Source organism: Megalops cyprinoides, chromosome 21, assembly GCF_013368585.1.
Source record: "Megalops cyprinoides isolate fMegCyp1 chromosome 21, fMegCyp1.pri, whole genome shotgun sequence".
Taxonomy (NCBI): domain Eukaryota; kingdom Metazoa; phylum Chordata; class Actinopteri; order Elopiformes; family Megalopidae; genus Megalops; species Megalops cyprinoides.
In genome coordinates, this window is record NC_050603.1 from 8,779,179 (window position 1) to 8,794,324 (window position 15,146).

Genomic DNA, 15,146 nt, shown 5'->3' on the forward strand with positions numbered 1-15,146 from the left:
GATTTTTAAAAGATTTTTGCACATTTTTGGACTGTTACAGCACCACCATGTATCTCACCAGTGCCTGTGCAATCAAAAGCTTCGAGGCAGCAATAAAAATACCTCCAAAAAAGCCGCTAGATGCTGGCTAAACAGCTTTGACAGTACTATGAGATGGAAAAAAGGTGGCTCCCTCTGTAGTGTAAATGGGGTTTGTGTTCTATAGAAGAGTCTTCCGGTGGAATTAAAGGCAATAGAGGCACAGACGAGTACAGAGCCACATAGAGGTCACAGGGGAGGAGTTAAGTTTCACGCCGGGCACACGTTCTGTCGAAATCAGAATGGAATTTTACTTTATGCATCAAATACTGCATTGTTGTGAATTATTTGACAATTAACTTTTTATTTTGCAAACTGCCATTTTGGCCTGCTCTTAATAAATGTGAGGTGAGTAACAAGACATGTGCCATTTGTGCAAAGAACTGTCATGAAAAAATGTTTTTAGCATAAAAGCTGTAAAACTGGACCACACATTCCCCAGAAATTTGGTAGATAATGTCACTTTATATTTATATTATCAGCTTATAAATACATTGTCAGTTGGTTTATAAATACAAACATGTTGAAATAAACAACTTAATAGCTGCACATATAATTAGTCAAATAGGCAATACTACACCAGCTAAATAAGGACACAGCGAACAGAGCGAACAGAAAAAATATATACATATTAGTCATAAAATAATGTTAACAATAACCAACAGCACATTTCTCCAACCAAATAGTATAGTTGTGTAGCATCTCCCAAGTGCTCAGAAATACATTAGTTATTATATGTCAAAAAGGAAATATTTTAAAAACCAGTTGGGTATATGAAAGGTAATCCTTGACAGAGTAAATCTGTGCCCACAGATGTGTAGACAAGATTCTTAGAAATCGACATCAAACATAAGTAAGGTCTTCCAATGATTTGTAAATAGCTGACTGTACAAAGTCTGTACCAGCACCATTTTGTGCAAACAGCTGAATCTCAGTGTTAATGTTCATTATTAACGGAAAAGTGCTAAATCCGCAATTTGAAATCCTGACACAACGCAAACCGGCGATCACGATTTAGTGTTTCATCACAATTTAACCCTTTCATTCAACTTTACGCCACGAGTAAAAACTGACCAATGTAGCAAAGGTGGTTCTTCTCCACTCTGAATCAGTATGATCCGCACGATGAACTTGGATAAGAGCACCACAGCACATCCTGAGAAAGACGGTAGTCCTGTGACTACGACATAATGGTGCCGTTGCACAAGGAGCCTGATTGGTGAATGGTGTACAGCAGAGTCTTGTGGCAGCAGTTGTCAGGTGTTCAGTCACCACGTGTGTACTGTAAAAGGGTTACGAAGCAGCGATTTTACTGGCTTCCCTCACACCGCTCAGATACGCTCCTGTGACCGTTTGGGGGAAGTGTCGGTTGGTTGCCTGTGAACAAACAAATGAACAAATGACAACGAACGTTACCATTACTGTCTAAATTAGCATTTGGTTTTCATGTGAACAGGGCAATGACTGCCCTTCTGCAGGAGATTGTTGTTATCATAATAAGCCTGTAAGAAATCAATGTCTGCATTTTTTTTTTGAAATGTATCTATGAAGTATTTAATAATTTACAAATCCAACATACCGTTATGATGGCAGACTGTGTAGCAGTAATGGAAGCTCTATTTATGAAGCAATTTGATTTGATTTTCTCACAAGTGACTTGGCTATAGCTGAAATCTGTACTGATGCTCATGATACATATATTGTCCAATGTTTTAACGATAAAGGAGACCTACCTCTCCAGCAAAGAACACTTTACCCTGTACTTCTTCAGCAATGACGTCATAGGCCTCACCACTGCCCCCTGTCTTCACAAAGCTGTAAGACATCTGGGACCACAGGTCTTTGCTCCAATGTGTCACAAAGTATTTCACAGGCTCTGGAACTTCCTACATAGAGTACGGGATAAGAAATAAAAAAAAAAAAGATAGGTTTTCAGCATAGGGTATATTATCAACAAGATCTGCCTCCTCCGTCCCTAAAGTCTTGGATGCTGGTGTGACAGAACATGGGGTTACAAGAGGATGAATGCTCAAATGCATTACCAATCCTGTAGTTCCCGTGATAGTCATTTTGATAACGGGGACAGTCTCATTAGCCTGACTGGGTTAAGACAGGGTTTAAAACTGGCCTACAACTCAGTTTTAAAATATGTTTCAGATATGCAGAGCTACATTTAAAAGCATCTGTGTAGCTTCCATCGCTGTGGAAGGGAATGGGTTTAAATTACAACCTAATGTGATCAAAGCCTGCTCTCACTCAGGGGGTGGTCCCCTTCACCTTTACCTGTTCCTTGAACAGCTCGCGTAGGACATTCATGCACAGACCGACCACCTGCTTGTCCCCCAGATCCCTGATGGTGGCCACGGCATCTCCAGTGATGACTGACATGAGGACACACTGCTTTCTCTGCAGATCAAACAGGCACAGAAAACATGACTGAACAGCTGGCACAGGCATCACCAGAAATAGCAATACAGACCCTAGGATGCAGTCAGATTCTTGACAGAACGCACTCCCCTTTAGACATTATGACAGAGTGTTCACAAATTCTGGAACTGGTGAACTAATGAAGGTTCTGGGGAATAAGGATCCATGAGTACTGAAAGCTCGTGGTTTATCCCAACTGTCTGACCTGTGGATCCATGTCGTAGAACACACTGAACATCCCCCTCTGTTCTGGGCAAGGAGGAACATGGCCGAAATAGTCTGCACCTTGGATTTTGCTGTCCCAGAATCTGTAGGGAAACTGCAAGGCAATCTGGAAAAGACAGAAAAAAACATAGCGTCACAAGAATAATAAGACACAGGTTTTGCTCCCATGACTACTCACAAAAAAAAAATCATTCTGGCCTTGCCCTCACCTTCTCGATGACTCCAGCACCAAGGCTGTTAATGGCCTTAAGCTTCCTCTCAGGAAGTGGAGGGTTAAACTGAATGACGTTCTTCTGAAGCAAAGCTAACGGGACTGTCACCAGCACCTAAAAGAAAGCAACTTAATCTACATTGCAGTACCACAGTTGCAGCAGTTTCAGTTCAGAGAAGTTTTTCCATATGAATCATGCCTCTTGAAAAACTTTAACATATTTGGTCACCACATAAATGACAAGAAATAACAAACGACTGTGTGAGGCAAGCGAGGGTGAATGAAATGTAATGTTTAAACTCTGAAATGACTCACTTTCTGTGCTGTCCACTGGGATCCATTGGATGAAGTGACTTTGACCACATCCCCCATGTAATCAATTGCTTGAACCTACAAATAATACCATTAGCATTTAAGTTATTTTTAGTTGAATACTGTTGCTTAATTGCTTGAATGACTCCATTTTCCATATCCATTCTTCAACATTCCTCTACCTACCACTGTGAAATGATATGTAAAAGTACATTTGTAATATTTATTATTAAATTGTGTATTAATTGTACGATATAAAATTGTAGAGAAATGAAAATATGGGACTACCCCACTACTTCCACAGCCATTAAGGCTTTCCATTTTTAATTATTACAATTTCTGCTCAAATAGATACACTTAAAAAAAAATTAACTAAACTTTAACCTTAGGCAAACTCTATGGAGAAAACAATTATTGTGTGACAGTCAGATTAAAACAGTAGTGACACGCACTGGGGTTTTTAGGCAGATGTCGAGGCCCTCGGCCAGCTTGTTGAGTATAGATGAGTACCCCTGGGTGAGCAGTGTGTGGTCTCCTGAGAACTGGGCAAAGAACTCATTGTGGTCCCAGGACCGCGCCGAAACCTGAGAAAGCAACAAACATTGTGAGTTCTGCTTTCCACACTGTTATGTACTATCTATCTGCCACCATTACTACCTATTGACTTATTTATTCAACAAACAGAAATAAATGCTGTTAAAATGTCACATCTCTATAGAGTCTACAGCCAATTCCCACTTCCAGCAGCAGAACTCTTTGCCAACAACTATACATGAAACATGATTACTTGATTGAAACCTAAAATCACTTTAAGTATAAAGTTTATTCACATGAACATAACACCTTTCATGTTTCTTTCAGCCAATTTTTGATTTTCCTGTTAAAATTGTGCGAGACCTAATTGTAGTCTAGCACTGAGTTCATTTTATGGGTGCCTTCACCTGAAAATGACTTTAAGCCCTTAACATCAGTCAGGCTTTTACATGTTTTAAAAAAAGATAATTATTTTCTATACAGATTTTTCTATACATACAAATATAGAAGGGAATATCATTTGCTCTTTAATTTCATTGCATTTTCACCCTCTCAATAGCCACTTCAAACACATTCTAATTTCTAGTATCACAGAATTGCTTGTTGAACTACAGCTAACCACAAAGAACAGGAGAAGACCAATGCCTTAAACACCAGTGATTATACTGTCACCACTTTCCATGTTGACAAAATGGGCAGTTTTGTGGATCTGGCAAAAATCACAGTGGTTTAAACATTGTTGGTGCTCCTTTAAAAAAATAAAGAACTATTGGGATCACAATGTGGTATGCTGGTATTTCCGCTGTGTTAACGCTATTCGCCTGGCACCATTCCAATGGGCGTTCATGAAGGCGCACACCTGATACTTTAACGCTGGTTTTGGTAATCCAGCTAATCTCTGTTGTGTCAATACAGTGCGTTGGGTCAACAGCTGAGACGTACCTGATCCAGGTTACTGCCACAGGCATACTCCAGGTTGCTGAGATGAAACTGAAGAACCTTCTCTTCCAGCTCACTGAACTGAATACCCGACTCCTGGAGGAAATTTTTATACACCTCCTGGATTTTTTCTTTTTAGAAAACAGGAGGGGGTTAAAAATATATTAAAATTTGAGACTGATGGAAAAACAAAAACACACAACATCGTGCATGTGCTTCTACTCCCTGTATAATCAACCCTCATTTCAACAACAGCTATACACAACTATCTCAGGGGTATCTCAATATACTAGTGAAAAAAACACACTATGATGGCTCACATGCTCTATATAGGTTACAAATACAAATTATTACCCTTGGTCATCCCTTGATGATTTGACATAAATGCAACCACACAATACGTACACAATTTTTTGCACAAGTAACACATGTAAAATTTCAATGTTACTGAAGCTGGACAGAACATTGACATATTTCAGCCTTTCAGAGCTTCACGTGTGGTCCCTTAAAGTCAGGAGGAGGAGGCCAGGACTTTAGTATGAGCATCTGACATAACAGACAACTGAAAAGTGCCCCTGTCGGAAATCATGAATTCATGAACAACTCATTAATTCTTTTGTACCTCCCAGTGGGATGTCTTGGTGTTGAGACTTGTCCTTCCTCCATTCTGACACTACATCCAGGATGGCGTTGAAGTGGAAGTCCATGCGCTTGTCTATGGCTGGGTCAGTGGCCTTCCCGCCTTCCTGGATCAGGTCACATCTATCCCCCAGCTTGTGCATCTTAATACCCAACTACAAAACGAGAGAGACCAGAGTGGAACATGAACGCAGCATGTATGTATCACTTGTTAACATTAAACTATCTAAGGGGCTGCAGCACTACAATTACTAGAACTGTTTGAATGTCACATAAACTTAAAATCACTAACGAGATGTCCAAACCGTCACTTAAAGTCTTTGTGGGAAAAGCGAGTGATTACATAAAGTAAAAATGCCACATGACTAGTTGAGCACCTCAAGGCCGAAATAAGTGAACATGGGAACCAACTGGCTGACCTCCAGAGTAACAAAGATTTTGGCTGACTTTGAAGAGATATATAGTGTGCCTTTGAGCACACCACAAAAAACAGACAGGGGGTGAGCTGAGATCAGATGGGGAGAGACAGAGAGGTGACAGCAGGCAATTCTCAGAGCAAGGACATTAATGGGCAGAGGCGACATCTTCCAAAATTCTTTCCAGCGATTCAGCCCTTGCAAGACCTAGATGGTAATGATTCTGACAGCAGCATGAGGGCTGATGAGCTCTTGGACACCCAGGACATTGTAACCTCACAGGCAAAGAAAAGAATGCCTTAAGAATAAAGAATAAAAAAAAAAATGACTTGGAACTGAGAAGGAACAGTTCTCTCTGCTGAAGAGAGTCCTGACGATAGAGTTACAGGAAATTCTTAGCTCTTAACATATATTTGGATATCAATAAAGGGAGATGGGGGGCTATTTGAGAACAGAATCAGAGGACTCAGGTAGATTTACGTTAACAGTGCATTCAACAGAGTTGGAGTAACTTGTTTTTGATTTGTAGTGGAGTCTCACACTCCAGAAACCCACTTGCTCACACATTAGTCCAATGGGATTGTTGACGCAGCCGTTGACAATCTGGGCTCCTCGTCCCACCGTCACCCCGAGAGACGTATCGTCCCAAACTCGCCCGCCGATACGATCCCTCGCCTCCAGCACAACGACCTGGAAACAAAGAGTCAGGAGTGCCTGATGCATTTCAGCCAGATCACATGTCAAAGTGGGAAGAAAATTAGCTGATATTTGCTTTTTTACAGAAGGGATGTCTTTGTGTGTGTTTACATTACATAGGTATAGGTTTACCTGTACAGGATATTGCCAATTTATTGGTCATAAGGTGTTTGCACCATTTCAGTATAACAGCATTAAAAGAATAGCACTGAATATTCAATAATAATTCATTTACTTTTTTTTTTTTTTTTTTTTTTACAAATTCAAAAAATGTACCAGAAACATTTGTGACCACAATTCAATTGGGCTGATCTAACATCTGCTGAATACGTTTTCCACTAGGAAGCTAGTCTGGTATTTCCATGTAAATCTAATGTGAATCCAAACGGCAACCACCTCTGAGTACCATATTCTCAGGCGTGCTGCATGACTCCCGGGGGCTCACCTGCATGCCAAAGTTCTTCATCTGACGAGCTGCAGCCAGCCCTGACGCTCCAGCCCCAATCACAACTACCTTCTTCTGTAAGAACAAACACCACAATGCCTGCACTTCAATACATGCATACATACTGCAATACATATAAATCAGCTCTACCACACAGCATACACTATATGGACAAAAGTATTCGGACGTCTGACCATTACACCAACAGGGACTGTAATGACACTGTATTCAAATACATATACTTTAATATGGAGTTGGTCCCCCTTTTGCAGGTATAACAGCTTCCACTCTTCTTGGAAGGCTTTCCACAAGATTTTGTTGTTGGAGTGTTTCTGTGGGAATTTGTGCCCATTCATTCTGTAGAGCATTTATGAGGTCAGGCACTGATGATGAAAGAGAAGGCCTGGCTCGCAATCTCCTTTCCAGTTCATCCCAAAGGTGCTCGATGGGGTTGAGGTCAGGGCTCTGTGCGGGCCAGTCAAGTTCTTCCACATCGAACTCATCAAACCATGTCTTTATAATCCTTGTTTTGTGCACTGGGGCACAGTCATGTTGGAATAGAAAAGGGTCTTCCCCAAACTGTTGCCACAAAGTTGGAAGCATAGCATTGTCCAAAATGTCTTGGTATGCTGAAGCATTAAGATTGCCCTTCACTGGAGATAAGGGGCCTAGCCCAAACCCTGAAAAACAGTTGTAGCCAAATACTTTTGTCCATATAATGTAGGTCATATCTGTATGCTTCATACAGATTTTGAAGTGCAGACCAGTAAAATTACCAAAAACAAGGAATCTCATGCACTGGTTATTAGTTTCACAGGATATACGTTACATTACATTAATTCATTTAGCAGACACTCTTATCCATAGAGACTTCCAGCCTAATAGAACAGAAGTATATCCATTTAAGATGAATGAGCTTGAACAGTGTCAGACCAGGCTAACAACACTCCCAGACCAGTGAGTGTCAGCACAACACCATTAAAGCCCTTATAACACCAATCAATCCTTTTTATATGTTGGTCTAATTCCTCTACATGTGAATTTTATATATGTTCAGATGGAGACACATACATTGTGGTAGTGGTCGGGCAGTAAGGGCTGCTTAACGGATAAGAGCCCCGTGTTGATCAGGCCCTTCCTGGTCATGAAGTAGAGCACCCTGTCCACCTCCTGCACACAGCGTACCCGGACTAGCCCTCTCACGATGATGTGGGGCGCGCACTTCTGAGGGGTCAGCACCTCCTGGGGACACCAGAGATGAGGACATTCAGAGGCGTGAATTTTGCCATTGTAACACAAAACGTGCGGTGTTTTTAAGGTGGCTTGGAATTACGACGGTAAAGAAGCAGAATGAGAAGTGGAAGACGAAAAATAAGGAAGACAGTTTTTCCCATTTATTGGGTGGCCACATGAAGCTGCATGTGAATAGATGTTAAAGCAGTAGATGTCTATAAGGAGTCAGACCTCAAGGTCATTGTCATAGTTTTCTGCAAGAAACACCAAGAGGGCTTTTCCCTTGCTGCTGTATAGGTATGGGGTATGCAGTGCAAACCCTTAACTTCACGGATGGCATACATGCCATCCCAGTAAGAGGAAGCACTTATTCCACAGGAAGCCATGATGACTGGTGGCCTAGCTCTGTCTAATGTAAAGGTACACATGTATGGTAAGAGACTGACACCCCCTCTTCTCTACTGAATACTTAGCCCTGTCTGTGTTCCTCAGGAACCCTGATCATGCAGGTTTCCCCCTGACAGTGCCTCAATATTCCAAGGTTTTACCTTGCAGTCTCTGTGCCAGGAGGCCAGGATGAGGTTACGCAGGGCCAGGTACATGGTGGGGTCCCGGGAGTACTCCGGGAACTCATATAGTTCGTCCAGCTCCATCATGTCAGGCCGCACACAGAGGGCCTTGCCGCACTCATTAGGCTGGTAAAAAGGCTGGAAATACGGGCACAGTCCTGGAACTGCACACGGCACACCAGTTATTGCGGCCAGAACAACTTCTACAACAACAAACAAAATGATTCTTTTTTTAAAATCCAGAAACTCTGAAGATATTGCTGCAGCACATGTGTTCACCTCAGTGCTGACGGGCCGCGGTCCAAAATGTTAGGTTTTATTTAATAAAGGTTACAGGACGTTTCACAATTAAGCATATACTGGTTACTTCCCCTTCAGTGCACACGTTCAGTTCATTTTATCAGATGTGGACCTGCCTTGAAATTCACATTTCATTCACAAAGAATGTACATTCCTCACACTCCAGATGCATTCCAAAGCACAAGCTCACTTTCCACACCGCTCAGAAACACCAATATCAGATTGGCACTCTCCGAGCAAGCTGCTCTCCCATCCCTTACTCCTGGATTACATTACTGTAATGTAATGTAATGTAAGGGATCAGAGATCATTGAAAGGGTGAAGGGTGTTACGAGCTATCTAAATACAGCTCCTTAGTGCAGTGCAAACATGTACAGAATTCCCCCCCCGCCACCCCCCTTCTCATGGACCCACAACACAAGCGTTCCTGGCCACAACACAAGCGTTCTTACTCTGAGGCTGGATGACCCTGCAGTGCTCCACCTTCAGCTCGTGTGAAATGTTGCTGGGGGAGCTGGAGGGACTCATGCCCACGCAGTCAGGGTAATACGCAGTCAGGAAGGCGTTGGCCGGGCTCTCTTTCAGCAGCGGGGGCAGGATCAGCATGGAATGCCACCAGCTGTCAATCACTTCAGCCACCCTCTGGAGACACAAGATTACATTACTACATTATTGGCATTTAGCAGCTCTTATTCAGAGTGACTTACATAGATTACAATTCACCTGTTACCCATTTATACAGCTGGATATTTACTGATGCAATTCTGGGTTAAGCAGCTTGCCCAAGAGTACAACAGCAGTGCCCCAACAGGGAATGAAACCGGCAACCTTTCGGTTACAAGTCCTTACCACTATGCAACACCCTCTCTATGACTCTGAGACTGAATCTGAAGACTCTGAATTAGGACATGTCTTCACTGGGTATTTAAGACAAATGATCACAGCATTATGAATCAATTCAGGAGAGGCATACTCTTGCTTTCTGTTAAAGATATGTGGAAAATATTTATTTGTATCTACTGATGTTGATGAATCAGAGATCAGTGTGTCAGACTTCATGCACTTTAGAACAGGCTGGCGTATTGCTCACTCACCATGTCTTCTGGCTGGGAGCACTGATCTGGACCTTCACTCTAAGTAATGACACCACAAAACATTACCACACAAGCCATGACCTCAGCACAGTTGACAAAGATCTCCTTTCATGCCTTTTTTTTTTTTTTTTTACCTTGACATTGTTAAACTTCATCCCGCAGCGATATGTTGTTGCTAATGTGGAAGTGAGCTGGATCTCCTTGGTCAGCTGTCTCCACTTTCCGCAGTCTGGCTTGGTGCACTGGACCTGCAGCGGAACACATACTGCTGTACACAACTGTGTTGGGAGGATCGAAGGATGCAAGAAGCCTTCAATGATGTGAGTGTTCTTTTTTAGTCATTCTCAACGGAGTTTTTTTGTTTTTTTTTTTTTTATTATGCCTGAATGTTAATGTTTCAACTTTACATGTCAAAGTATATTTTGAGTAAGATTGTTTTCAAGAAGTAGCTCGGAGAAATTGGTTACGTTTTTGGTGATTAAACAGAATGCCATTGATTGGGGGTAAGAGCATGCAAATTTACCATGAAATTTATTGTACGCCTCGTCTCATTTGTGTTTTGAATCTTAATCCAATGTGGGGCATTGAAGCATTGATGTTCCTCTATCCATATCAATAAACAAAAACACGGATTAAAACCGCATCTATCCTTCTGTGAATTATTCTATGAACTTTTTCATAGTTTTCCAATTTAACGGGACTTTTGAATACACCTTTAATTGTACCTATTCTAATACTGCTTACCGAGTGATTTAAATCAGTATTTCCAGTATTTTTCTGCAGGGGTAAATCAACCTTCTCCAGCTGTTCGACAACATGTTAATGCCGCAGTCATCTGCATCTCGATCCTTACACCAGGTATGAGGAGTATCCAGCCTCACAACCTGCTACTTGTATTACTTTCTGTTTGTTTATGGGTTGTATCGCAATGTGTTTTGGATTCTCTGACCTAGTGACTGTGATGTATGGTAGTGAGGCTGTGTAGTCAGGTTGCACAAGTTAACTTGCGGGAGGGCTTCAACAGCGTTATGCTCACATTCACTGGTCTGGGAGTGTCGTTAGCCTGGTCTGACACTGTTGCTCATTCGGCTTGAACGGATACAATTCTGTTTTTTTTTTTTTTTTTGTGCTGGAAGTCTCTCTGGATAAGAGCGTCTGCTAAATGCATGTAACGTAACGTATGATATTCCCCTTTCAACAGAATGCAGAGCTGTACTCACCCAGTATGGAAGCTGCTGGTCAGCCATAAACGCTTTCAGACTGGGCTCACTTTTCCCGTTGCCTGTCCAAATCCTCTTCCAGCTGGCATACTTCTCATAGCCGTCTTTATGACTTCAAGTCAGGAACAGAAAATTCACATTAGCGAAAACCCCTAGAGACGATGGGGCATATGCATGAAAGTCCTTGGCATCTAGCCACCAAGGCTTGTTGTTGTTCACCAGTGTAAAAATAATGAACGCGCAAAAACAGCTCCCTAGGCTTGCTGTGAACGGTAAGCAGAGTGCGACTGTGGAAACAAAAAAATGGCTCAGTGTTTCGTACGAAGACTATATGAATATGCCTGTCTTTTGACTGATTTACAGCAATCTACCATTTGATGATTTGTCATTTCATGTAATGGAAAAACAAGCGATAACAGGGTAAGAGCAGTGATCATTTAAAATTTTTTATATATATTTTTTTTTATTTTAAAAGACATCTGTCTCCTGTGTTTCCAGCTCTCATGTTACCACTGCATGATCACTCGCAATCCAGTGATAATTCTAACCATTATCTTACCTCCTGTAGTAGTGGTCAAAGCATTCATTACAGAAGTGCTCTCCGCAGGACAAGTGGTACCATCGAGACGTGTACCCATTTTTGGCACACCTGAAACGATTGAGGAAAATAAAGCAATTACTTAGTCTTCTTCCCAGAGGGTAACCTCTAAGATGACACAACATAGCTGGAAAGGGCGGCAGTGTAGCATGCTGGTAAGGAGCAGGGCTTGTAACCAGAAGGTTGCTGGTTCGATTGCCTGCTGGGGGACTGCTACTGTACCCATGGTCAAGGTACTTAACCTAGAACTGCCTCAGTAAATATCCAGGTGTACATATAAAAACTGTAACATAGATAAGTCACTCTGGATAAGAGCATCTGCTAAATGGCAATAATGTAATGTAATGGAACAAGGATACGTAACCTTGCACCTTGCCATTGGTATAACAAGAAAGTGTACTAGATGATGGCTGATTATGCTTGAGCACAGACCTTTCAGACGCACTGGCAAAGCACACCGGGTATGTGGCCGAGCAGCCAGCCTTTTCACACTTCCTGTACTTCTTCTCTGACTGGTCTTCATCTTCCTCTGTGTCTGTCGCTTTCCTTTTGGTCTGAAAGAAAGGAATGTGAAAAAGAAATGCTTGCCTGAGAGGTGGCTTGTGAGCTAGCCAGGGAATGTACCCTGTACTCTTCTTCCTTACAATTTTAAAATTAAAATACTTAAATATAAGTAATATAAATAATTAAAATACTTCAACAAGGGGCAAAAACAAGAGGAAAAAAGAACAACTGAGGATGAAATTGGTCTTTTTCTAGATTTCTACATCAAACCCTTTTGAGAACCATAATTTGGGGACAAAATGACAACCATAGGTATAAAACTGAGGATAAAATAAGCTGACATTGTTCTCACTTCACACCACGAACTGCTTGCGTTCTGTTTAAAAGTATATAAATATATATTGTTATATTTTCATTGATAATTACTTCTAGTAACACCAACACATAATAAGAGTATGCGCACTGTGATGGGGGAAAAGACTGCTGTAAAAACTAAGCGTATGATTATTATGAGTGTAACTGCTGCCAGGATATTCTCATAAATGTAAAAATTTTGTTGGCAGCCCTGCACTCTGGAACTAAAATGAAATGCTAAAGAAAAGGAAGTGTAAGAGCTTCCAAAAATATATTTCTGAAAAAGGTGCAATCATTTTCATTTTTGACTACAATTTTAGAAAGAAATATTGATGCTATTGTCAAGATGACAGTTTAAGGAACAAGAACAGTGACTCAGGCTGTTGAAGGACTTTGGTTTATTATTTAAGGGTCTGTTTAGATAATTGATTCAAGATCACTTATGATTGTGTCTTCATTTGAATGAAACCCACAGGAAGCCTCCTATTTCCTACCTCATATGCTGTCTAATATCCTGAAGCACCACCTTGCTAAGGTCTGCTAACAGAGCTGTCCCATCCACTTTAACACAGTGACCAACAAAAATAAACAATCAAATTCCCTACAAAGAGTAATGTAACATCAAAACTAATAATAAGGAAACACTGCTGCAAGCGACAATAATCAGAGCTAGCTATAAACTAGGCTGTATTTGCACAAAATTCACTGTGGCAGCTCAAGCATTGACATGGCTCTATCTGCTGGAGCCTGGAAGGATAACAAGCAGGGGAAAAAAATCTGGAATCCTAACAGAGGGTGAAATGTCATTTTCATTGTCGGTGCAAAAGCACAAAAAACATTGCCCTGTGGGGGTCATGTTTTCTGACATACGAGCTATTCCTTCAACCTGGTCAAAATTCCCAGTCTCTATCCAGAGCACAACCAATGAGCAACTTTACCTCCATCAGCCAACTAATTGCAACTGATAAACCTATTACAAGTCATATGGTGTTCCGACAAAGCTCTGCATGCACCTACTTGGCCCGGAGAGTTACTGCAGCGCTTCGTTCTGACGTTGACCTGTCTCCCAGAAGAACGTACCAGCTGGTTCTCGACTGCAGCTGACTCCACACCTACAGCTCTCTTCTTGGGCCGCGCCCGTGCACCCGACACGGTGCCCGTACAATCTAATCCAATAAAATAGTATTCATGAAATGATGAGCAACGTTGAACAGCAATGGCACTACGCACGGACGATATGCAAAAACAAAAACAGTAATAATAACGCCGCGCATTAAACCAAGGAAAATGTAGGACCAACCGCCCCGAAATGTTAATGTAGTCAGCAAGACTATCTAGGTAGCTAGGTGACCCGTTAGCTAATTTCCATGCTGGCTAGCTGGCTAACAGAACAATCTGAATCGGGAAACTAATGTCATGTTGGGTGTCGCTAACTTAGCTAGACAGTCAGCTTGATCCGCTAGTATGGCTTAAATTCTCGAAGGGGATACAACATATCCATTTAACTAGCTTCTACAGCTACATTTCAGCTACAGTGTGCCGTAAGCAACTTTCTTGGCACTGCAGCAAGCTGATGACAATTGCTTGACAAATAATAGCTAGCCAGCTAACTAGATTGATAACAATGGTTATGGAGTCCATAGCCAAAAGAACTGACCTGCATCTGATTGCATTAAAATGTGCTTTTCCTCTATCGATGCACCAGTGTTCATTTGTTCCGGACGTAGAAAAGTAACCAGCTAGCTACCTAGCTGAACACGTTTACTGAACTAAGGTATTTATGCAGGTTAGCTAACTACCATCTTTATTTTTACACTCTCATCAAAACGAGTATGAACTTGACACCAGCGCCAGATCAGCGTCAAGCCAGTGACAACGAGTTGTACTTCCGGGTTACGATTTTTTTTTTTTTTTTTTTTTGCGAACTACGAACGTCAAAATAAAAGTAATCGTATAGCTACTGCAAAGCATCACACGATACAGTGTTTCCTTCATTCTGTGGTGTAACTCGGCCTTGTAGTATCTCATTTTTCTATATAACCACATTGAGGTTTCCAAAGCATTCTGTGTGGTTACCGTTATCCAATTAAACACACACAAACGCACACACGCATCTATGTCCAGACACACACGTACACAATTGTATAAATTGACAATTGACACTTAGTGTCCAAAGGTTGTTTGTCAATTAATGGATCAACATTAAAAAGTTAATTACAGCATTCGAGTTTGTAAATATCCTCGCACGTTAATGCCATTCTAGTGGATTAAACAAGTAGCCTAACTGTTCAGAGCTTCCCAAACCTTTATTTCTGTCTAGATCTGGGAGAGTCTTTTTATTTCTACATTTAT

General features: G+C 41.4%; 1 protein-coding gene across 1 annotated transcript; it reads right to left on the reverse strand.

Annotated features, from left to right (window-relative positions):
- Window positions 1-1,085: 1,085 nt before the first annotated feature.
- Window positions 1,086-14,638, reverse strand: LOC118796593 (lysine-specific histone demethylase 1B). Its single transcript, XM_036555569.1, has 21 exons — window positions 14,452-14,638; window positions 13,812-13,960; window positions 12,369-12,490; window positions 11,898-11,987; window positions 11,339-11,450; window positions 10,253-10,366; window positions 10,119-10,157; window positions 9,477-9,666; window positions 8,704-8,888; window positions 7,994-8,164; window positions 6,923-6,997; window positions 6,337-6,471; window positions 5,349-5,520; window positions 4,730-4,857; window positions 3,706-3,837; window positions 3,257-3,331; window positions 2,940-3,056; window positions 2,711-2,836; window positions 2,362-2,484; window positions 1,812-1,964; window positions 1,086-1,455 (listed from the first exon to the last, which is right to left on the reverse strand). Exons 1-21 carry the CDS (start codon window positions 14,504-14,506, stop codon window positions 1,372-1,374), a joined length of 2,547 nt encoding a protein of 848 aa, XP_036411462.1. The 5' UTR covers window positions 14,507-14,638; the 3' UTR covers window positions 1,086-1,371.
- Between the last annotated feature and the right edge of the window lie 508 nt (window positions 14,639-15,146).